Source organism: Nerophis lumbriciformis, linkage group LG11 (assembly GCF_033978685.3).
Source record: "Nerophis lumbriciformis linkage group LG11, RoL_Nlum_v2.1, whole genome shotgun sequence".
Lineage (NCBI taxonomy): Eukaryota > Metazoa > Chordata > Actinopteri > Syngnathiformes > Syngnathidae > Nerophis > Nerophis lumbriciformis.
Genome location: NC_084558.2, coordinates 11,940,684 through 11,964,569, shown reverse-complemented (window position 1 = coordinate 11,964,569; position 23,886 = coordinate 11,940,684). Strand labels below are relative to the sequence as shown.

The 23,886-nt window shown below is 40.2% G+C and overlaps 1 protein-coding gene across 2 annotated transcripts; it reads left to right on the top strand.

Moving 5' to 3' along the window:
• The first annotated feature begins 100 nt into the window (after positions 1 to 100).
• On the top strand, positions 101 to 22,885 carry ubtd1b (ubiquitin domain containing 1b). Of its 2 annotated transcripts, XM_061967388.1 has the most exons (5): positions 101 to 459; positions 550 to 767; positions 17,367 to 17,594; positions 17,669 to 17,826; positions 22,206 to 22,885. In XM_061967388.1, the coding sequence occupies exons 2-5, from the start codon at positions 686 to 688 to the stop codon at positions 22,524 to 22,526; spliced, it is 789 nt and encodes a 262-aa protein (XP_061823372.1). In that variant the 5' UTR covers positions 101 to 459; positions 550 to 685; the 3' UTR covers positions 22,527 to 22,885. The 2 variants fall into 2 exon arrangements, with proteins under 2 accessions (XP_061823372.1, XP_072770178.1); XM_072914077.1 differs by lacking the exons at positions 101 to 459; positions 550 to 767 and adding an exon at positions 4,064 to 4,143.
• The last annotated feature ends 1,001 nt before the right edge of the window (positions 22,886 to 23,886 follow it).

Below are 23,886 nucleotides of genomic sequence, written 5' to 3'. Positions count from 1 at the left end.
GATTACATCGAAATTTAGTTTGGATCCCCATATATTGTCGTCTATTCAAAGTTGGCTTTAATTCCGATTTAAGTGAACTCAACACCTGCGTGTACTCGAATGCGCAGGCGCAAAAAAAAAGTTCAGTGGCGTCTGTAGAGCTCCTCCGTCAGTAACATTTCACAGACAGAGGGCCGATATGTAAGTGTTTAAATTCGGAATTTACAGGAGAAACCGCTTTGGTGTGTCGTGAGAAAACCCACGTCCGCCTCCAAGCTTGAAAGAAACTCGGGATTGTTTGGACAACACTGGCGCGCCGAAGTTTCGTGTTCCTTGACGCGGAAGCTAACTGGCTAACCTGACTAGCTTGGAAAATTGCTTTGGCGACTTGACATCACAAGCAGGCTAACTTTTACTAAGCAGCCAAAAAGAACTAATGCGGTCAAAGATGTCCTGAAACGGAAGAAAACGATTTGCTAGGTGGGCTGTCAAACTCTTTGAAACACAGTTCCTGTGGACCACGAGTTTTGACGCTTGTTTGATCGTGTTTTAACACAACACTTGATCCAGGTAACACGCAGTCGTTCATAACCTGGGGCTTGCAACATTGGATCCGCCGCCCATTCTCCTCCTTGGGCCAGAGTCTGTGATGGGCGCCCTGCTGAGCTCGTAGGGCGGGTGGAAGCACACTAGATCCCCATTAACCATGGGAGGATGTGTGGGGAGATACTGGCAACGATGGGACGACACACAGAGCAGGGGTTCCTCCAGGAACGGTGGCCGGGGAGGTAAGGAGTGACGCATTAACACACACACTTGATGACAAAATTGTATTTCTTCTTAAACGTGATTATTCATCTCATGTGATTGGTTAGCGTCAAGTTACTGAGTCTATTTAGTGTTTGGTGTAGCTAAGGCACTGGTCCCCAACCACCGGTCCGGGGACCGGTACCGGTCCGTGACGCATTTGCTACATGGCCGCAGGGAAACATGAAATAATTTATAAACGACTGCATTTTCTCCGACTTTACTTTCGCCTGTCCCACTAGACACACCAATAAAACTACTGATGTACAATAAAACTACTGATAGGAAGTTGCCATTTGTTATAACTTTGTGACATGATACAATGCACATCAATGAACATATAAAATCTAAATGTGACCGATTGTAGCCAAAGGCTGATTTCCATCTGCATTTCATTGAAAAGAAACAAGCCCAGGGCTCCCACTAATTCAGTGTTATAGTGAGTTGTATTTTTCATGCACTTATTTTTGCTGTATTTATCTGACACTAGTGGAAAGCCGGTCCCTGAAAATAATGCCGGCATTAAACCGGTCCGTGGTGCAAAAAAGGTTGGGGACCACTGCGCTGAGGGATATCCAAACTTTTTTCCACTGCGGGTTCCAATTTGGTACATTTTGTGCATTGAAGATTCAGGTATTTAGGAAGTGCTGGAGCCTACCCCAGCTGACAAGAGGCAAGGTACACCCTTGACTTGTTCCCAGCCAATCACAGGACAGTGGACACATAGGCAAGTATACATACACACCTACATTTAGGTGAGAGCGGCCGTGCCAGAAACCTGAGGGTTGCAGGTTCGCTCCCCGTCTCTTACCATCCAAATCGCTGCCGTTGTGTCCTTGGGCAGGACACTTCACCCTTGCCCCCCAGTGCCGCTCACACTGATGAATGAATGATGAATGATGGTGGTCTGAGGGGCCGTAAGCGCAAACTGGCAGCCACGCTTCTGTCAGTCTACCCCAGGGCAGCTGTGGCTACAAATGTAGCTTACCACCACCAGGTGTGAATGAATGATGGGTTCTCACTTCTCTGTGAAGCGCTTTGAGTGTCTAGAAAAGCGCTATATAAATCTAACCCATCCATCCATCCACCCATTTTCTACCGCTTATTCCTTTTGGGGTAGCAGGGGGCGCTGGAGCCTATCTCAGCTACAATCGGACGGAAGGCGGTGTACACCCTGGACAAGTCGCGACCTCATCGCAGGGCCAACACAGATAGACTGACAACATTCACACTCACATTCACACACTAGGGCCAATTTAGTGTTGCCAATCAACCTATCCCCAGGTGCATGTCTTTGGAGGTGGGAGGAAGCCAGAGTACCCGGAGGGATCCCACGCAGTCACGGGGAGAACATGCAAACTCCACACAGAAAGATCCCGAGCTCGGGATTAAACTCAGGACTTCTCAGGACCTTCGTATTGTGAGGCAGACGCACTAACCCATTATTATTATTTTTATTACATTCACACCTTTGGACATATTAGCACAGTGTTATTCAACTGGGGCCAAATCAGACCCGATAAGGGCGCCTGAGTTCAGTTCAAAAGATTAGGAGGGACTAACGTCTTTGCAGCAGATTACCTAAAACACTAGGAGTTGTCCTCAAACTTGTTTCACCAACTACCACCTCAGAAAACACTTTGCTTTCCAAGTACCACCATAATGACCAACGTTAAGATACAGTAGCATAGTAGGGCTAAGTATTCATCAAAAACAATCTAACCTAATATTTTTGGCCACTGTAACATAACACAGTTTGGACAGTAATACTGTGTTTATAGGAAAATAAAAGACTGTACTTTAATCAAGTGATTCTTTGGCGTACCATTAGATGGCGCCCACATACCACTAGTTTGAGAATCAGTGCACTGGACCACTGTCACACAGAATATATTTGACAGGTTTTTTTGGATAGGTTGATTGGCACACTAAATTGGCCCTAGTGTGTGAATGTGAGTGTGAATGTTGTCTGTCTATCTGTGTTGGCCCTACAATGATGTGGCGACTTGTCCAGGGTGTACCCCGCCTTCCGCCCGAATGCAGCTGAGATAGGCTCCAGCACTCCCCACAAGCCCCAAACGGGACAAGCGGTAGAAAATGGATGGATGGAAGGTTTTTTTGCATAACAGTGCTATTTCTGTTTCAGAATTTGTAAGTCAGACAAAGTAATAGACCAAAAAAAAATGTCCACTACTACTGGTATTCTAGAATATACGAAATAAGAATAATAGTGAAAGGAGAAGTCCGGCCCTTAGCTTTCTGGTAATGTGCCCCCCAGAACAATTTCGTTGCATAAACTTGATTAACAGTCTCTTATCAACCGAACATGGTTTTTTTGGGCGCATGTGGTGAATAGCCGTAGTACCTAGAGAAAAGTCACCCACATGAAGAACATGCAAACTCCACTCAGACTGAAACATTCTAACCAGTCAACCACCGTGCGTTTATTAATGACAGACTAAATTATTGCCAAAATATGCACCGGGCTATCAAAGAAATGAGTTGCCTGCCAAAAATGGCTGTCTGGCTGTCCTTTTTTTTATAGGTATTTTCGTAAGGGCTGCACAACTGTGGAACAAATGTGAATCACGATTTCTTACTAATTAGGATCGTGATTCTCTGGCACAGTATACAGGTGCAACTTCTCAATGCATTTGCATATCTTGTGAAAAAGTCATCGAGTTCACTACAAACCCCGTTTCCATATGAGTTGGGAAATTGTGTTAGATGTAAATATAAACGGAATACAATGATTTGCAAATCATTTTCAACCCATATTCAGTTGAATATGCTACAAAGACAACATATTTGATGTTCAAACTGATAAACATTTTTTTTTTTGCAAATAATCACTAACTTTAGAATTTGATGCCAGCAACACATGACAAAGAAGTTGGGAAAGGTGGCAATAAATACTGATAAAGTTGAGGAATGCTCATCAAACACTTATTTGGAACATCCCACAGGTGAACAGGCAAATTGGGAACAGGTGGGTTCCATGATTGGGTATGAAATTAGATTCCATGAAATGCTCAGTCATTCACAAACAAGGATGGGGCGAGGGTCACCACTTTGTCAACAAATGCGTGAGCAAATTGTTGAACAGTTTAAGAAAAACCTTTCTCAACCAGCTATTGCAAGGAATTTAGGGATTTCACCATCTACGGTCCGTAATATCATCAAATGGTTCAGAGAATCTGGAGAAATCACTGCACGTAAGCAGCTAAGCCTGTGACTTTTGATCCCTCAGGCTGTACTGCATCAACAAGCGACATCAGTGTGTAGAGGATATCACCACATGGGTTCAGGAACACTTCAGAAACCCACTGTCAGTAACTACAGTTGGTCGCTACATCTGTAAGTGCAAGTTAAAACTCTCCTATGCAAGGCGAAAACCGTTTATCAACAACACCCAGAAACGCCGTCGGCTTCGCTGGGCCTGAGCTCATCTAAGATGGACTGATACAAAGTGGAAAAGTGTTCTGTGGTCTGACGAGTCCACATTTCAAATTGTTTTTGGAAACTGTGGACGTCGTGTCCTGTGGACCAAAGAGGAAAAGAACCATCCGGATTGTTATAGGCGCAAAGTTGAAAAGCCAGCATCTGTGATGGTATGGGGGTGTATTAGTGCCAAGACATGGGTAACTTACACATCTGTGAAGGCGCCATTAATGCTGAAAGGTACATACAGGTTTTGGAGCAAAATATGTTGCCATCCAAGCAACGTTACCATGGACGCCCCTGCTTATTTCAGCAAGACAATGCCAAGCCACGTGTTACATCAACGTGGCTTCATAGTAAAAGAGTGTGGGTACTAGACTGGCCTGCCTGTAGTCCAGACCTGTCTCCCATTGAAAATGTGTGGCGCATTATGAAGCCTAAAATACCACAACGGAGACCCCCGGACTGTTGAACAACTTAAGCTGTACATCAAGCAAGAATGGGAAAGAATTCCACCTGAGAAGCTTAAAAAAATGTGTCTCCTCAGTTCCCAAACATTGAGTGTTGTTAAAAGGAAAGACCATGTAACACACTGGTGAACATGCCGTTTCCCAACTACTTTGGCACATGTTGCAGCCATGAAATTCTAAGTTAATTATTATTTGCAAAAAACAAGTTTGAGTTTGAACATCAAATATCTTGTCTTTGTAGTGCATTCAATTGAATATGGGTTGAAAATGATTTGCAAATCAGAGTATTCCGTTTATATTTACATCTAACACAATTTCCCAACTCATATGGAAACGGGGTTTGTAGTTCCAAGTCATAAAAATGAAAGTATCGAGCGCTTCATAAAGCAACAACAGCTGTACAAGGTGCTGTATACCAGGGCAGCTAGACAACTAAAAACTTGACAAACAGGCAGCATTATGCTAAAACATGAATAGGATTAACAAAATAAATAGAAACATTCAACATTCATTAAAAACAATACAAGCAAAATAAAATATTTAGTCTTAATAAAACCAGACACAAATCCAAAAGTAATTTTCTTCTGTGAAGACTTCATTTTTTAACCCTAATAAGTAATATACCCATAGGTATATTGTATAGCTTGAGATTATATTCTACAATTACAAGACCAAGCAGAAGTACACGGCCACTGTGCCATGCTCATTGATATTATATTTACTAATCATTTTGATGATAATACTGTAAGTGGTTTGCTAATAACCAACATCAGTGATCATCTACCAGTTTTCACAATCTCTGGCGGAAACTACAGGAGGAGAGACAGATGACAAAAAGACAATCCGAAGACTGCATTGAGAAAGTTATGAATACTTTGAAGAATGATCTGAGAGAACAAAGTTGGGACAATGTGTACAGTGTAAATAATGTGAATAAAGCATGATTTTTTAAAAAACACTTTCATGATGCTCTATGACAAACATTGTCCATGGAAACATCTTAGTAAGAAGCAAAATAAGAACAATGGATGACAAGGGATTAAAAATGCTTGTAACAGTAAAATACATTACATAGAACATTTATAACACAAAAATCAATAGACGCAAAAACCATGTAGGAAAGAATATTATATGTAACTATTAGACAGGAACAAAAACAACATAAGGGCTACGTGGGGCATCCCAAATAGCATCATTAAAAAGACGCTGAAAAGGCTTACACTCAATACTTCCCAGATGTAAACGTTAAAAATGTAGTAATGAAGTAGTTGAAAGCTTCAATAACAACTTTGTATATAGTGGACCAAATCTGAAAGAAAATGTTCTAGATCCCGTGTCAATTGAGGACTTGAATGATAACATACACCGAAATCGATGTTCCTCACAGACTTGACAGAACAAAAGCGCATCACATTTTTAATAAATGTAAATTCAAGACCTCAACTGACTGTAATGGAACTGATATGGAACCAATAACAAAGTTCCAAACTAAATTTCAGACAGGTGAATTCCCACACAAAATTAAAATACCAAAAGTTGTATCAATTTAAAGGACTAGAGACAAACACCAGTTCACGAAATATAGAACGGTTTCCTTACTTTTACAATTTTCTAAAACCATTGAAAATTATTTACAAAAAATTATTGAAATTTATTTAACAGATTGGACAAATTCATAAATAAAAATGGAAGGTTCACAGACAACATCGATGGCATTGGTCAAAATAACGGAAAAGATTACTAATGCAATAGATGGTCAACAGTGTGCAGCTGCAGTGTTTGTAGACTTAACAAAAGCATTTTGACATAATTAATCATATTAACAATTTAGAATGGCATAGCATCAGAGGGAAAAAAACTGGATAAGAAGTTACTTATCCAGAAAGCAAAACGTGAAGCTAGGCGAACACGGATCATTTCTGGATCATTTCTGGGACCAAAATTGTTTAATCTCTGTACAAACGACATTTGTAAAGCTACAAAAGACTGAAAGCTAGTACTATTAGCTGATGACGCAACTGTGTTTTGTTCAGGAGAGAACAAGCAAAACCTAATGTAATAATAACAGAATAAATTAACACATTAAATAGATGGTTTGACAAAAATGTAATCATCTAATAAAATATAAAAAAAGCCTGAAAAATACTTTTGGTTTGTGAACCCATACAAAAATTCAGTTATTGGTGACATTAGCGAGAATGCCTTTGATACCGTAAGTATTGGGCCGTTCATTATGTCTATTATAACATTCTGGATTGAAGCGCTGCCATGTTTTGGTCTTGTTTGAGGAATTTGGATGGCTGCACCAGCACTTAACAAGAGTAAATATTATATTAGCAACCAGACTAAACAGTGGCACCACAGAAATAGCAGCATTCTGAATGGCTGCACAGTTTCTGCCCCAGACGACAATGTCCCTGAAATTTGGCTCAGTATGAGACAGAGGAGACATTCCTTTTGATTATTTAGTGGCTTGGAGGACTTTGAAGACTTGGTGCTGTTTGCTGTTCAACCAAAACACAGCAGTGCTTGCTATTTTTAGCCCTTATGTTTTAAAAGAAAATCTTCTCAATTACTTATTTTGTGCATTTAGAACAACAAATCTCTGTTTGCTAAACAGGGCTAAACAAACATTTTTAAAACAAATTACAATTCAACATTATAATGGTGTGCGATATTACAATATATATTGTAGTGCAACATAGAATAGAATAGAATGGACTTTATTGTCATTATATTTGCATATAACGAGATTAAGGACTCCAACTTAAGGTGCGGTAGTGGGAACAAATACGGGGTAAAAATAAATTACAAAAGAGGTAATAAAGAAAAAACTAACAATTGAAATAAACAGACTACTATCCAATAAAAAATAATAAGCAATCCTGTACAATATACAAAACACTATAGAAATAAAATACAAAATACTGTACAATATACAGAACAAGACAAGAGTACCGGAGTAATAAATAACAATCAGTGTCGGACGTATTTCACTCGAAGGGTAATATTGCACAGTAGGGTATTAGGGTAGGATATTGTATAGGGGTGAATTATTATTATAAGTTAGACTTCAAGATGGTGACAGCTCTGGGAAAGAAGCTGTCTCTGAGCCTGTTTGTTCTGGCTCTGATGCACCTGTAGCGCCTGCCTGATGGTAGCAGGTTGAATAGGTGGAAGCCAGGGTGTGTGCTGTCCTTGGTGATGCTTTTTGCTCTGTTGAGGCAACGGGAGTTGTGTAAATCCTTCAGGGAGGGGAGGGGGCAGCCGATGATTTTTTGTGCAGACTTTATGACCCTCTGAATCGCCTGTTTGTCTGCTTCAGTGCAGCTGGCGTACCACACTGTTATGCAGTACATCAGCAGGCTCTCGACAGCTGAGTGATAGCTGCCTCTCCAGTCTGTTCTTCCTCAGCACCCTCAGGAAATGGAGTCTCCGCTGGGCCTTCCGGATGACCGCAGTTGTATTTTGGGTCCAGGAGAGGTCAGCAGATATGAGGGTGCCGAGGAACTTGAAGGAGCTGACACTCTCCACCTCCTCGCCGTTGATGTAGAGGGGGGTGGGGTCTGCAGTGTTTTTTTCCTGAAGTCAAAGATGAGTTCCTTGGTTTTTGTTGTGTTCAGTGCCAGGCTATACACTGAACACCGCACTGATAGTTTCAGGACCTCATCTCTGTATGCAGACTCATTCCCCCCTGTAATGGGACCCACCACCGTTGTGTCATCGGCAAATTTGATTATGGTGTTCTCCGGGTGGGCTGGACTACAGTCATGGGTGTAGAGGGAATACAGCAAAGGGCTCAGCACACAGCCCTGTGGAGAGCCGATGATGAGTGTGTGGGAGGAGGAGAGATAGGGGGCAGAGTTTCACAATCTGATGTCGGTTGGTCAGGAAGTCCTTAATCCAAAGACAGGTGGGTGTGGGGAGGCCTAAGTCCAGCAGTTTGGTGACCAGGATGTCTGGAATGATGGTATTGAAGGCGGAGCTATAGTCGATGAAAAGCATCCTGACATAGCTCCCCCGGTGTTCCAGGTGGCTCTGTGCAGAGTGGAGAGCCATGGTTATGGCGTCGTCCGTGGATCTGTTTGCCTGGTAGGCAAACTGCTGTGGGTCTAGGGTGGGGAGGGAGGCAGGCTTGGATGTGGTGTAGGACTAGCCTCTCGAAGCACTTCATGATGATATAAAAATGTCCCGTGCGATATAATTCTCTATTGTTTATGTCGTAATTTCAATGTCTCGGCTGAGGTTCATGTAATTGCAGCAAAGCAGGATTGTGGTACCGTTTTAAGTCACATGAAAGATCTTAACGGCACTAATACATCCATGTGTTCTTCGGTACACTATGGGTCAACTACACGCATGCGCTAAGTTAAAGTTAAAGTACCAATAATTGTCACACACACACTAGGTGTGGCGAAATTATTCTCTGCATTTGACCCATCACCCTTGATCACCTCCTGGGAGGTGAGGGGAGCAGTGGGCAGCAGCGGTGGCCGCGCCCGGGAATCGACTACGTCACTTCCTATCTACTTATTTCATGGCAGTCATACGGTAGTTACTTTCATGCACGCTGTCAGCGTTACACATGGTTTTTATTTGTTTTTATCATCTTTATTTAAATCCCAGTATAATATGAAACATTACATACAAAACAACCATATCAAGGATATAGTCTTTCAAAACAATTAAAGAAATTGACTGTCACTACCTACCCGATCTTTCGGGAAACTGGAAGGCCTCTACATATGCTCGGCAGCCTTAAGTTCAACAAATGACAAAGTGATCGATCTTTTAAAACTTTATTTACATCAAATTCATCATTTCACAATACTGCCAATTGCAAAGTGTATTTTTGTGTTAAAGGGGAACTGAACTTTTTAAAATTTTTGCCTATCGTTCACAATCATTATGAAAGACATGACGACGGATGATTTTTTTATGCATTCTGACTTGAAAATAAAATCAATGGGATGTCCTCTATTCTGCCCATGAGATCCAATAAATAACCATTCAAAAACCGCCAACAATACTCCATTTACATTTTGTGATTTGAATATTAACCAAGTATTAGTGATGTTATAGGCGCCAACGCAGATTATTTGTAGTGGCGCTGTGATCACAAGCTTGTGTACTATTTCGACATAATCGACTGGCGATATGTTTCCTCGCTTCCTTGCTCCCTGGAAGTTTATTGTAGGTCATAAATCATGCATCTCACCTAGACAGAAGAAGTCTGAGCACTTATTTCGACAAGTTGCTACACTTTGATAGCCATTTAGGACCGGAAAATGGCGAGAACGACACTAAAAGACGCTTGGTCCCCCCGCGCCCCAACCCATTTCTTTGTGAGGGTCCATCCATCCATCCATTTTCTACCGCTTGTCCCTTATGGTCATTATTCGTCTAAATAGGAATATACGAACATCTTAGCAGTCGGCGTCCTAATGACAGCAGACATTGCACAGTAAGTGATGTTTTATTATGGTTGTTGGCTCTCATCATAGTAAGAGACGAAAAGCACAATAGAAGCTAAACCAACAGAGTCTAAAGAGGAATAAATGCTAAAAAGAGGGAAGAGGAACACCTTTGTTTGGCTTTGGTTTGTATTGAAAAAGTCAGACACTGACTTATCAGCGGTAGGCTATTCTGTAAAACATGCCGACAACAGGTGTCATCTTTTCTATCACCGCATGAAGGACAGTACAGAGACAGTGTTAAAATGCGACAAAGTACTACAAACCACAAAATATAGAAAATAAAAAAAACATAACATGAGCTTGACATAGATGTTGTCCTTAAGCACAGTCTATGATAAGCAGACATTCCTAAATTCACGTGTTGTCCTTAGTATACACGGTTTAAAAGAAAGCCTGGCAATAAAAATACTTTTTATTGTTTTTTAATAATCTTGTCCTTTTATGTATAAAATGTGTTATAAATAAAAACAGAAAATATAAGCGACATTGACATTCTTTTCATGTGTGTAAATATAATTTTAACAAAAATACTGGAGCGTGATATACAAAACCCAAAACCAGTGAAGTTGGCACGTTGTGTAAATTGCAAATAAAAACAGAATACAATGATTTCAACAATTTATTTAACTCATCCATTCTTTCATTTTTTCACTCACAAAATAATCTTACTTATCTCAACATATGAAATGTAACTTACTTCACCAATTATTATTTATTTACTTATTTTTATTGTGATTACTTATGGAGTATATTGTGAATAAATTGAGAACAGGAAGTGAACAAAAGTTTTAGCAACTGTTATGTAAAAGAAAAGGGGTAGGATTAAATAAGCTCTGCTTCTTCCTACTCCTTTTCGAACATGTTGAAAAGAGAAACTGGAGATTGTGATGTATCATGTTGTATGCTTGCATGTTCGAAATAAACTCAAACTCAACTCAACTCAACCCATATTCAATTGAATACACTGCAAAGACAAGATACTTAACGTTTGAACTGGTAAACTTTGTCATTTTTAGCAAATATTAGCTCTTTTGGAATTTGATGCCTGCAACATGTTTAAAGAAACCTGGCACAAGTGGCATAAATCACTGCACGCTAGCAGCAAGGCTGAAAACCAACATTGAATGCCCGTGACCTTCGATCCCTCAGGCGATACTGCATCAAAAAGCGACATCAGTGTGTAAAGGATATCACCACATGGGCTCAGGAACACTTCAGACTGTCACTGTCAGTAACTACAGTTTGTCACTACATCTGTAGGTGCAAGTTAAAACTGTACTATGCAAAGCGAAAGCCATTTATCAACAACACCCAGAAACGCCGCCAGCTTCACTGGGCCCCAAGTTCATCTCAGATGGGCTGATGCAAAGTGAAAAAGGGTTCTGTGGTCTGACGAGTCCACATTTCAAATTTGTTTTTGGAAACTGTAGACGTTGTGCCCTACGAACCAAAGAGGAAAAGAACCAGCCAGAATGTTATAGGCGCAAACTTTAAAAGCCAGCATCTGTGATGGTATGGGGATGTATTAGTGCCCAAGGCATGAGCAACTTACACATCTGTGAAGGCACCATTAATGCTGAAAGGTACATACAGGTTTTGGAGCAACATATGTTGTCATCCAAGCAACGTCTTTTTCATGGACGCCCCTGCTTATTTCAGCAAGACAATGCCAAGTCACATTCTGCACGTGTTACAACAGTGTGGCTTCGTAGTAAAAGAGTGTAGATACTAGACTGGCCTGCCTGTAGTCCAGACCTGTCTCCCATTGAAAATGTGTGGTGCATTATGAAGCGTAAAACACGACAACAAAGACCCCGGACTGTTGAACAACTTAAGATGTACATCAAGCAAGAATGGGAATTAATTCCACCTGAAAAGCTTCAAAAATTGGTATCCGCAGTTCCCAAACGTTTACTGAGTGTTGTTAAGAGGAAAGGACATGTAACACAGTGGTAAAACTGCCCCTGTGCCAACTTTTTTGCAATGTGTTGCTGCCATTAAATTCTAAGAATCAGAATCAGAAGTACTTTATTAATCCCCGAGGGCAAATTAAGAATTTCAGCACAATCCCATTCAAGAGCAGACAAACATTACAGGGAGACAGAACAGGATTGCTAATGGGCTTGCCAACTTCCGGCACCCCTTACAAAAAGGGTGAGAAACAGGTAAACGCTAACTTAATGATTATTTGCAAAACAAATTCTGTTTCTCAGTTCAAACATTAAATATTTTGTCTTTGCAGTCTATTCAATTGAATATAGGTTGAAAAGGATTTGCAAATCATTGTATTCTGTTTTTATTTACGGTTTACACAATGTGCCAATTTCACTGGTTTTGGGTTTTGTATATCGTAATCAAGACATAAAATTACCGACAGTCTGTGTATTGGGATATATATTTTTGTCCATATTGCACAGCAGTACACAAGAATATCAAAATACAAGAATGAAAACAAAATAATACATTTATGCCCCATATTCCAATCAATGTATTGCGTACAATTGGTTAAGCAAGATAAAGTAAACAGTGCAAAATAGGTTTAAAAAAAAAAAAGAAGCAAAAACCTTTTGCTTTCATTTAAATCCTTTTGGCTTTTTGACCCCAAAATTCCTCTTGTGTTCAAAGACTGCTTCCATGAGTTTGTAAACAATATATACAATTTATTTGAACAACACAACAAAAAACGCAAATATTTGTTTACTTAAACATAGAAAGAATTGAAAAATATCGATATCATGCTAGTCTCAAACTATTGATTTTTGGCTCAATCTGCCCTCTTGTTAATTAAAACATACTTTTTGTCCTAACTATTTGCACGTGTTTCACTGGAGGCCTGCATCAGACTATATATATTATATATGAAGAATGATCATCGAGTGCTTGCAAGGAAGCTATGTCCACTAATCCTACACCGTGACACTACCCACCTTAAGCTGCCTGCCCCATAAATAATTAGTTTAAAAGAAAGGTGACCTTTTCAATGCGACTTTTTTTCACTCCTCATTTTCCATGGCTCCACCTCTGAGTCACCGGGCACCTGATTATTACCTCCGCGAGGAGGTATATACAATCGCCAGGGTTCGTTGTCAGTTCGTTAATTAGCATAGCAACATACAGCAACTCAAAAAGTTATGGGTGGATTTTGATGACACCTTCAGGAAATGTAAGAAATGGGATATAGAACAAGTGATTCTATTTTGGGGCTATTCTGGATTATTTCTACTTCAATACCTTATGTTTACTTCACAAGGCTGAACCACTGCATGTGTGTACGCCTCCACCCACAGAGACAAAGAGAGTGGTTGACTGACAAGAGGGTTTACTCCGTTGAATTAATTCCGCTACAAAACTAAAGCATCCAAATGCTGAGACCTCAAAAAGTGAACCATCTTACATGCTGTTTGGAAGCAACAGATGAATACAACAATTGTGCACTGACTTTTTTTTACTTTTGGGAGATAGTTTGGCGCAGGTCTGTGCTCTCCGAGTGCTTTTTTGGTTTTAGTATATAAATGCAAAATGCTAATGAGATTGCCATTGCTTGATTGTAAGCAAAAATGTGTGTCTGCGAGCGTGTGCCACATTCCCCCAACGTAGATAAGAGTCCTTGAGTTAATATTCAATGATGGGAAACGCAAGTAAAGTTTCATAGATAACACGTGCTTGCACGCATGCTGCACACTCTGAATGATGTCCTGCATTGTTTGTTTGACTTGCCCGGGTGTTCTCTCTGCCGATGACAGCTTTGTGTGTCAGAGTTGACAAAGCAAATGCTGGTGTGTACTTAGAGAGAGCATCTTATTCGGAAATAACCTTCACCCTGTTTACAAGGACGTCACATTATGTTAATTAGGGTCAGGCTTATTTCCTAAAAGTTTGCAACTATTACCAATAGTAATTGCTTTGCTCCATGCAAAACACTCAATTCAACAAGTTTGCTTTTCAATAGAATCATCACCCTGGAGGAGGGGTCCCTACATCAGCGGTCCCTTCTCAAGATTTCTTCTTTTTCGGCAGTTTTGTCTCGTTGGCCTTTTCATCAATTAGGGTTGAATCATTTCGAGTGCAAATGTAGCATCAAATAGTGCTAAATTTACATTAAATTATTGTATGAACACATGCAACATATTTTTTTAAATTACTTATAATTCATAATACTTTATATACAACTTGGAGAAGGCTTGGACTTGGAGAAGGCATTCGACCGTGTACCCCGGGAAGTCCTGTGGGGAGTGCTCAGAGAGTATGGGGTATCGGACTGTCTTATTGTGGCAGTTCGCTCCCTATATAATCAGTGCCAGAGCTTGGTCCGCATTGCCGGCAGTAAGTCGGACACGTTTCCAGTGAGGGTTGGACTCCGCCAAGGCTGCCCTTTGTCACCGATTCTGTTCATAACCTTTATGGACAGAATTTCTAGGCGCAGTCTGGGCGTTGAGGGGATCTGGTTTGGTGGCTGCAGGATTAGGTCTCTGCTATTTGCAGATGATGTGGTCCTGATGGCTTCTTCTGGCCAAGATCTTCAGCTCTCGCTGGATCGGTTCGCAGCCGAGTGTGAAGCGACTGGGATGGGAATCAGCACCTCCAAGTCCGAGTCCATGGTTCTCTCCCGGAAAAGGGTGGAGTGCCATCTCCGGGTTGGGGAGGAGATCTTGCCCCAAGTGGAGGAGTTCAAGTACCTCGGAGTCTTGTTCACGAGTGGGGGAAGAGTGGATCGTGAGATCGACAGGCGGATCGGTGCGGCATCTTCAGTAATGCGGACGCTGTATCGATCCGTTGTGGTGAAGAAGGAGCTGAGCCGGAAGGCAAAGCTCTCGATTTACCGGTCGATCTACGTTCCCATCCTCACCTATGGTCATGAGCTTTGGGTCATGACCGAAAGGACAAGATCACGGGTACAAGCGGCCGAAATGAGTTTCCTCCGCCGAGTGGCGGGGCTCTCCCTTAGAGATAGGGTGAGAAGCTCTGTCATTCGGGGGGAGCTCAAAGTAAAGCCGCTGCTCCTCCACATCGAGAGGAGCCAGATGAGGTGGTTCGGGCATCTGGTCAGAATGCCACCCGAACGCCTCCCTAGGAAGGTGTTTCGGGCACGTCCGACCGGTAGGAGGCCACGGGAAGACCCAGGACACGCTGGGAAGACTATCTCTCCCGGCTGGCCTGGGAACGCCTCGGGATCCCCCGGGAGGAGCTGGACGAAGTGGCTGGGGAGAGGGAAGTCTGGGCTTCCCTGCTTAAGCTGCTGCCCCCGCGACCCGACCTCGGATAAGCGGAAGAAGATGGATGGATGGATGGACTTTATATACATATGTATATTTATTATTACACTTTCGTGCAGCTGGGATAGGCTCCAGCACCCCCGCGATCCCGTAAGGGACAGGCGGTAGAAAATGGATGGATGGATGGACTATTAGTATAGTCCAAAATACTGTGGAACCTAAACTTTAGAATTTAATTGGTTCTTGAACATGGTTCGTAAACCGAAAAGTTGGTATAGTGAAGCAGAGTTACCCGTAAGAATCATTGGGTGAATGCTCCAAAGCATTCACACACATGGTTTTTAATAATTGTTTTTTTCCTTGACAAATGATCCCATTTTAGTAAAAAAGTGCACACTTTGAAGGTGTGTGTGTGTTTATACATATTTATATAATATATTAATATCTATAATATTTAATCATATTTAATAATTATAATTAAATATGATGTATATATATTATGTGTATACCTGTGTATATATGCTGTATGTGTATAAGTGTGTATATATGCTGTATGTGTATATACTTGTGTATATATGTATTTATATATATAAGTGTATATATATATGTGTGTATGTATGTATGTATATATGTATTTATATATATAAGTGTATATATATATGTGTGTATGTATGTATGTATGTATGTATGTATGTATATATATATATATATATATATATATATATATATATATATATGTATGTATGTATGTATGTATGTATGTGTGTATATATATATGTGTATGTATGTGTGTGTGTATAGATATATATATATATATATACACACATGTACATATATATACATATACATAAACATATATATATATATATATATATATATATATATATATATATATATACATACATATTTACGCATGTAAATACACATATACATATATACTTTTTGATGCAGTACCGCCTGAGGGATCGAAGGTCTGTAATATCATCGCTTACGTGCAGTGATTTCTCCAGATTCTCTGAACCTTTTGATGATATTACAGACCGTAGATGGGGAAATCCCTAAATTCCTTGCAATAGCTCCTTGAGAAATGTTGTTCTTAAACAATTTGCTCATGCATTTGTTCACAAAGTGGTGACCCTCGCCCCATCTTTGTTTGTGAATGACTGGGCATTTCATGGAAGCTGCTTTTACACCCAATCATGGCACCCACCTGTTCCCAATGAGCCTGTTTACCTGTGGGATGTCCCAAAATAAGTGTTTGATGAGCATTCCTCAACTTTCTCAGTCTTTTTTGCCACTTGCGCCAGCTTTTTTGACCCATCTTGCAGGCATCAAATTCCAAAAGAGCTAATATTTGCAAAAAATAACAAAAGTTTTCCAGTTCGACTGTTAAGTATCTTGTCTTTGCATCGGCTTGTGTCCCGGTAGTAGCTTCTCCTTCGCTGTAATATAGGTCCGTTGTGGCATCGTTTTTGATCTCATCTCAATTAAAGACTTGCTGCAGAACCAAGTCCCCTTCACTGTTAAAATTCTCAAACTGAAGGACCATAAGCCGTAGGCTACCTAGCTAAAACGCTAGCTCAAAGCCCAAACCCAAAGCTATACATCGACACTGTGAGAGTTTGGACACATTTAAAGCATTTCTGATTACACAAAGTGATCACTAAGACAGGCTGATACAGTTCTGACCGGCGCAAGGTATGACAGATGTGGAAATAAACATGTCAGAAGGGGCAATCACTTTGAAGCTCTTTGTAATGGCTGTGCCCGTGTGTACAGGATGTAAAAAGGATGTGACATAGGGGGCCCCGCCTCTTCAAAGTGGGTGTGCCCGAGTGTACAGGAAGCGATGTCATCAAAATGGCAGCACCCGATGATTTCAGGCAAAATGAATGAATGAAACATTCGTACGCCGAGATGTGTGTGTGTGTATATTTGTTATTTTTTTGTTTAATTATGTATATATTTGTTGTTGGCAGGACGTAATGAGCCGCTAAAAAAAGATCGACCCAAGTGGAAGTGCGACTATCCCATGACCGAGGGCCAGCTGCGGAGCAAGCGGGATGAATTCTGGGACACGGCGCCCGCTTTTGATGGCCGCAGAGAGATCTGGGATGCCTTGAAAGCCGCCGCTGTGGCTCTGGAGTGTAACGACCATGAGCTGGCCCAAGCGATAGTAGATGGTGCCAGTATCACCCTACCACACGGTGGGCACCACAGAGCATAATGCAATGAAAACCTGTCAATGCAGTTGAAACAATCTGACAACTCATTTTTCCAGGTACTCTGAGGGAGTGTTATGACGAACTTGGCAACCGCTACCAGCTGCCCGTCTACTGCCTCGCTCCGCCGGTCAACCTGATCTCAGAGCGCAGCGACGAGGACAACAGCGACAGTCCCCAGCTTCCTGCAGCACATAAGAAAGAATTTCAGCTGAAGGTACAGAAGCAAATTCCTAAATGACAGACTACTCCCAATGTATTATTTTCATTTCAATAAAAGTTATTACCTCTATTAAGGAGAAGCAGGCTGCATGTGGTGTCCTGTCTTGCAAGGGCCGCACCTCTCCCTGCATGTTCTCTTGTTTATTGTGGCAGTTTAGAACATTCATTCAGCATGACAGCTGACACAGCTGTTGGAAGAGTTGCATAAAAACTTGTTCAGATTATCTCCCAGGTGTAATTTTAAATGTAAGTAACGCTGAAAGTCTTTTTTTTTTTTTTTTTTAATATTCAGGTTATTTTGAAATCCACTGATACAGCCTGATTTAAACATGACTTCCACCTCCATTTTGTATTTTACGGTTTTCTGTTATGCAAAATTGAATTTTTTTATGAAGTTCTAACAGAAATATATATATATATATATATATATATATATATATATATATATATATATATATAGCCATAATTTTGCCATTGTCTTGGTACGTTATTTATTTTGAACTGTCATAATTCCAGCAACAAGGCTAGCTTTTAGGCAACATACTTCTAATACACTCCTGTGGAGCCTCCTAAGTAGAGGGGTGCAACGATTTTTAGACAGATATCGCCGATAAAATTTGTTGGTGACGTAATTTCTCGTGTTCTTCTGCAAAGGAGCTAGTCAGCACGGCCACTCGCAACAACATCGCAAGTGAAAACATATAATGTGTGAAAACGTTTCTTGCTCATTTTGCAAAGCGGACCTTGTTTTTTTATGGCAGTATATCTGTGATACGGGAGCATTTAAAGCAGAGGCATGATGTTGGACATCTCGAGCACCGCTTCTCAAACTTTTTTCCCCAAGTACCACCTCAGAAAACACTTGGCTCTCCAAGTACCACCATAATGACCAACATTAAAATACAGTAGCGTAGTAGGTCTAAATATGAAATAAAAAGAGGTCGGAGGTTTTATTTAACAAGTATATTTCATATTTTTGGACACCGTGACATTGCACAGAGTTTGAACAGTAGATGGAGCCCACGTTACACTACAGTCAAGAGTCGTGTATAAAGAGTACGGTTAACTCGGGGTCAGGCAATCTCCTCAATGATTGGTCAAAAGGCACTCACATGACTACAGGGTGCCATGACTGCTACCAACTTGGAGCTGGTACTGTGTGTTTGCGGCGCTTCCACGTTAGTTTTTCGACGTGTATAAATGCCCTGTTGTGCAGCATGGGGCTACTCCATTCCTAAGAATTGTGGTAAGCTTTTACATCGCTTTCCCCACAACCCGGATTGAAGACAAGTATGGGAAGTGAAGGTTCGAGAACAACACTGGAGAGCCACCGATTACAGCGTCTTTTGTGAGGAAAACCACTCGACACGTCTGCGTTTGGTTAAGGAGAGAACACACAGAAGTTAATACAAATAATAACAGAGGAAATTAATTCGTTTAAGAGTTGTTTTGAAAAAAAACAGACTATTTTTAAATCTCAATGAAACTAAAATAATGCACTACGGTAACAATAAAAGAGAAAGTCAAACACAAATACAAATTGAAAGTAAAATAAGCCAAATTTTGGGTGTAATAATAGATGAGAAAATTAAAATAAAATCTCATTAAAAATATACAACATAAAGCGGCAAGAAACACGTCAATAAATATTTACAGGACTAAAAATCGCTCCATATTCTATACTGCTCACTATTTTCCCCATATCTGAGTTGTGCAGGTATGGGGAAATGATTACAAAAGTACACCTATTCACTTAGCATATTACAAAAAAGAAAGATCAGTTGGAATAATAAATAATGAGTGATACATACAGTGATTACAAATACATTGGAGGCAGCCACCACAGTTGACATACTTCACACAAAAGTCACAATTTCTCTGTGATTGTTGGTCCAAAGCCAAAGAAGATTTTGGCAAAATGAGGGTAACAAGTAAATTTTTGGTTCTGTGTATTTTTTTAATGCTTACTGCATTGTCTGGTGCGTGTTTAAAGCCTGCTGGTCATGAAACATTGCAGTAATGCAGCAGCAGAGTGTGTCAAATACGACCGGAAAATTATACTTTCACGAAATAAAAGCATGTTTTATTGTAACTTTATGAGCTGGAGTATGTTTAGAACTATACGTAGTTGTTTTATTTTGGTTTATTTCGTCTGAAAATATAACGTCAAAACAGAAATTGCATGCATCCAAGCACAACCGCACATGTCCTTGGTAGCAGTCATGGCGCCTGTTTAGTTGGCCATACTCTTTGTACACGACTCGGATTACTGTTTAAGAATCACTGATCTCGGGGATGCAATCTCAATTCTCTTAAGATAGTTAGCTTGTTACATTGCTGGTCTCTTCATCTCACTAGCTAAGTGAGATGAAGTTATGTGAAAAATATATTCAACTGTCATTTTACCCAAAGTTTGCCAGCTAAACTTTGTCTATATCAATTCAAGTACTTTTTTTATTTGTCAGAAACTTCAGTTGTGAAGCATTGTCAATATGCAGTGCAAAGAAGAAAGGTCAATAAACGTAAATAACACACTCACACGTACACGCACGGATATTTAAATCTATAAAACCTATTTAGATAGCTAAACTGTTCAGACTTAATCATGTCTATTAGATTGCTAAAAATGCCAGGACCTAATCAATAATCAATATTATATCTGTGTGCAGATTTTTAAACACATCACCACAAAATGCTGGTTCCTTTTTGAGCAAGTTTTAGCTTTGGTGTTTTTTATTGCTGCTATTTTTACTGTCCTTTGTTTTCATAAAAAATGATACTTTGTTTTTGTCAGCATGGAGACTCTTTGCTTTTCTATAGACAGGGTTAATAGTTATTTTGTTTTTGAAACATCCAAATGAGCAGCACAGTTACAGTCTAAATAAATATTTTTGAATTAGTCATTTTTCTCAGGTAGCACATGCCAAGAATATATTTTAAAATGTAAAATCAGATGGCTAAATTAGAGCCACTAAATCAGTTTATTCTTCATAATCCGAGTAGTTGACTAATCATTAAGATAATCGATGACTAGTCAACTATCAAAATAGTCGTTAGTTCCGAGGCTGGAAAATACAGTCATAACAATGTTTTAAAATGCCATCATCACGTTTCTGCCATAACCAGATTTGCCATTGCGTATGTATTTTCATCCCAAAGTATGTTGGTACAATTTGAAGCGAGTGTGAACAATGTTGTTAGCATATTGTTACATATTTAGCAAGCTAACTCTGCTAATTTAAGTTTTAAGTTTTTAATTGAAGTATCGACACCGCAATGTGTGAGTGCACAATATTCCCATTGCAAGGTCCTGCAATATTGGAGACAAATTAACTCGACGTGTGCACCTTTTAACACACATGGGCAGATAATAAAAACTTTTGTTTTCTTAATTCCATTTCAAGATAAAGTACACGTCACTATATATGGAATAACTCACTAGTATTTGCTGCAGCGATCCGGCGGAGATGTACTGTTTTGCTGTTCCCTGTATCTGCATGGTGTCTTTTGCAAGTGACCACACGCGCTCTGTGTGACCTGCAATGTGACTCCACGCACCTCATTGCGGATTCCGGCAGGCGATAGCAATCGGGGTAATCAATCGCAGCTACTGGCAGACAAAGACTGTTTAAAAGCAGCGCAGCAGTTATTTTGGCTGTTGAGCAACAAAACTGGATGAAGAGGACATATACTCTGAAGCCACGAAACAAAAAGTTATAATTAATGTTAGACTGCCTCTTCACCATTCTTTTAAGGGCCGGGCAATAACTCCAGTATTTTATATGAACTTTAAATATCGTTACATCCCTACCGTGTATCAAAAGTAATGCTCGACTGTCCGGTTTGTTGAGTCAGGACTCGACCAAACACATACAAACACGTCAAACAGCGTCTGCAACATCTCAATGTTTTAATGGACATTCTGAGGGTTGAAGGATTGGCTTGTCAATCTCTGAGCGGCGCTTAAACATGTACTTCAACTTTCTAATCAAAACGTCTGTTTGTTTCTTATGTAGAAGCAGGAACAACAACGTGTAACAATATATCAACTCTTTGGCACAACCCTATTACAAATATTACTTCAACCGGCAGTAAAAAGGCTTGTAATTCAAGGTATGCTTACAACTAAAAGAATAACAAAAAGCTGAGAGACAGCTCGTATATAAAAATTGCTCCTTAGTTGGGGTACTCACAAATTGAGGTACCACCGTATCATTTTTTTCCAATATCGTGCAGCTCGACCGTGTGTCTCAGAGCAGTCCTTGTGGTTTTTCATAGTGCTTCATGAGACTTCGGCAACAAAGCACGCTCTCGTGCCATTGTGGAGAAGTTTTAGTGTATAGTAACTCATTTACCTCTCCCTCTTTGCTGCAGGTTCGCCTTTCCACGGGTAAAGACCTTCGCCTCAGCGCCAGCATGACGGACACTATTGGTCAGCTGAAGAAGCAGTTGCAGGCCCAGGAGGACATAGACACCGTCCACCAGCGCTGGTTCTTCTCAGGCAAACTTCTCACGGACAAGACGCGGCTGCAAGACACAAAGATCCAGAAGGACTTTGTGATTCAGGTCATTGTCAATCCTCAGGCTCTCCCCAAGATGTCTTCCGCCAGCAGCAGCCAGCAGCAGCCCTGCATCGGAATAGCTGAGGTCAGAGAGGAGGTAGAAGCTGACTGTGGAGGTATGACGCCACATTAGGGAAACATTTGATTCTATCATGGATCCAGACTACCACAACTACACATGCATCTGCCTTTTTATCTGATCTAAAGCCTACCAGGTGCCAATGGAAAACACAAGGAAGTGTTTTTGTGGACATATTGACACCACAATCTTCCTTTGCAAGGGAACAGCAACAATATCTTTATCCTTTTCTTTCATTGTCGTGGAAATAATGTTAATGGCGCTTTTTTTTTTTTTTTTTTTTTTTTTTTTTTTTGCACATTTGAAAATGTTTTACTTGTTGACGTCGCTACTTCTACTGGACAAGACAACAAAATATAGTCCCTCCAGGAATTTGCGATGTCGCAATTGCACCAATTCACGCAAATTATGTGCAGCTTGTGAATTACGCACATTTTTGTCAGTCATCTGCCTTTTTGTCGATTTCAGTAGCGCCACATCATTTTATGCATCTCGCTAAACCTAGAAATGTGTCAGTAGGGCGTTTTGTCATTTTTGCTAAATGTGTTTTAGTTATGTCCGAAAAATTTGTCGCATTTAACTGCAGTTTTTTGTAGCCCAATATTATTTGATGCAGAAACTTATTCTAAATATTTGTTTTGTCATTGAAACCCATTTTTTAAACCTGCTTGTCACCTTGACTTATGATTGCAAAGCAATTTTTCCATTAGTTTGTTGGCATACAATACGATAATAATCGAATGAAAGGGGCAATTGCATAATAATATAATTATTATATATTTATATGGGGGCCTTTTGAGGTCAGCCCACGATGAAAATGAGTTGACACCCCTTGTCTAACCTATCACATGTGACCCAGCGTCCATTGTTTTCTTGTGTAGACAGACCAGGAGCAGCCACGTGTAATATCTCAACTCTTTATTTTCGTTACTCGCAGCTCAGACTCACTGCGCTAAGCCTTTTGGGTAATGTAATATATAAACATTTAGCATAATCAATCACATCTTCATTTCTATGTTTTCATTGACAGAAATATTGACATGTGATGATTGCTAATTGCCCTTTATTTACCAATAAACATCTCAGCAGTAAATTGTTTGCCAATGTTCTCAATGAAAGCATTGTGTCGGAACATAAATGAAAGCACTTTGGACTATAAAATATACAGTACATGGACGACAGAGCAGACAGAAGACAATAAAGCAACCTTTGGTAAGGGTTGTTTTTGTAACCGTTATTTGACAATGGGTTTCGAGATATGTGCTTTACTGCCATCTCGTGTCTAACGTCAGTATTTGTTTTCCAAACGGTGCTCACACCTGTGAGCTTAAGGTTACAAACTTACAAGAACTCAGAAAACTTTGATAACAAATTCATTAAATCACAAGCTGATGCTAAGTGTAAGCCTCAAACT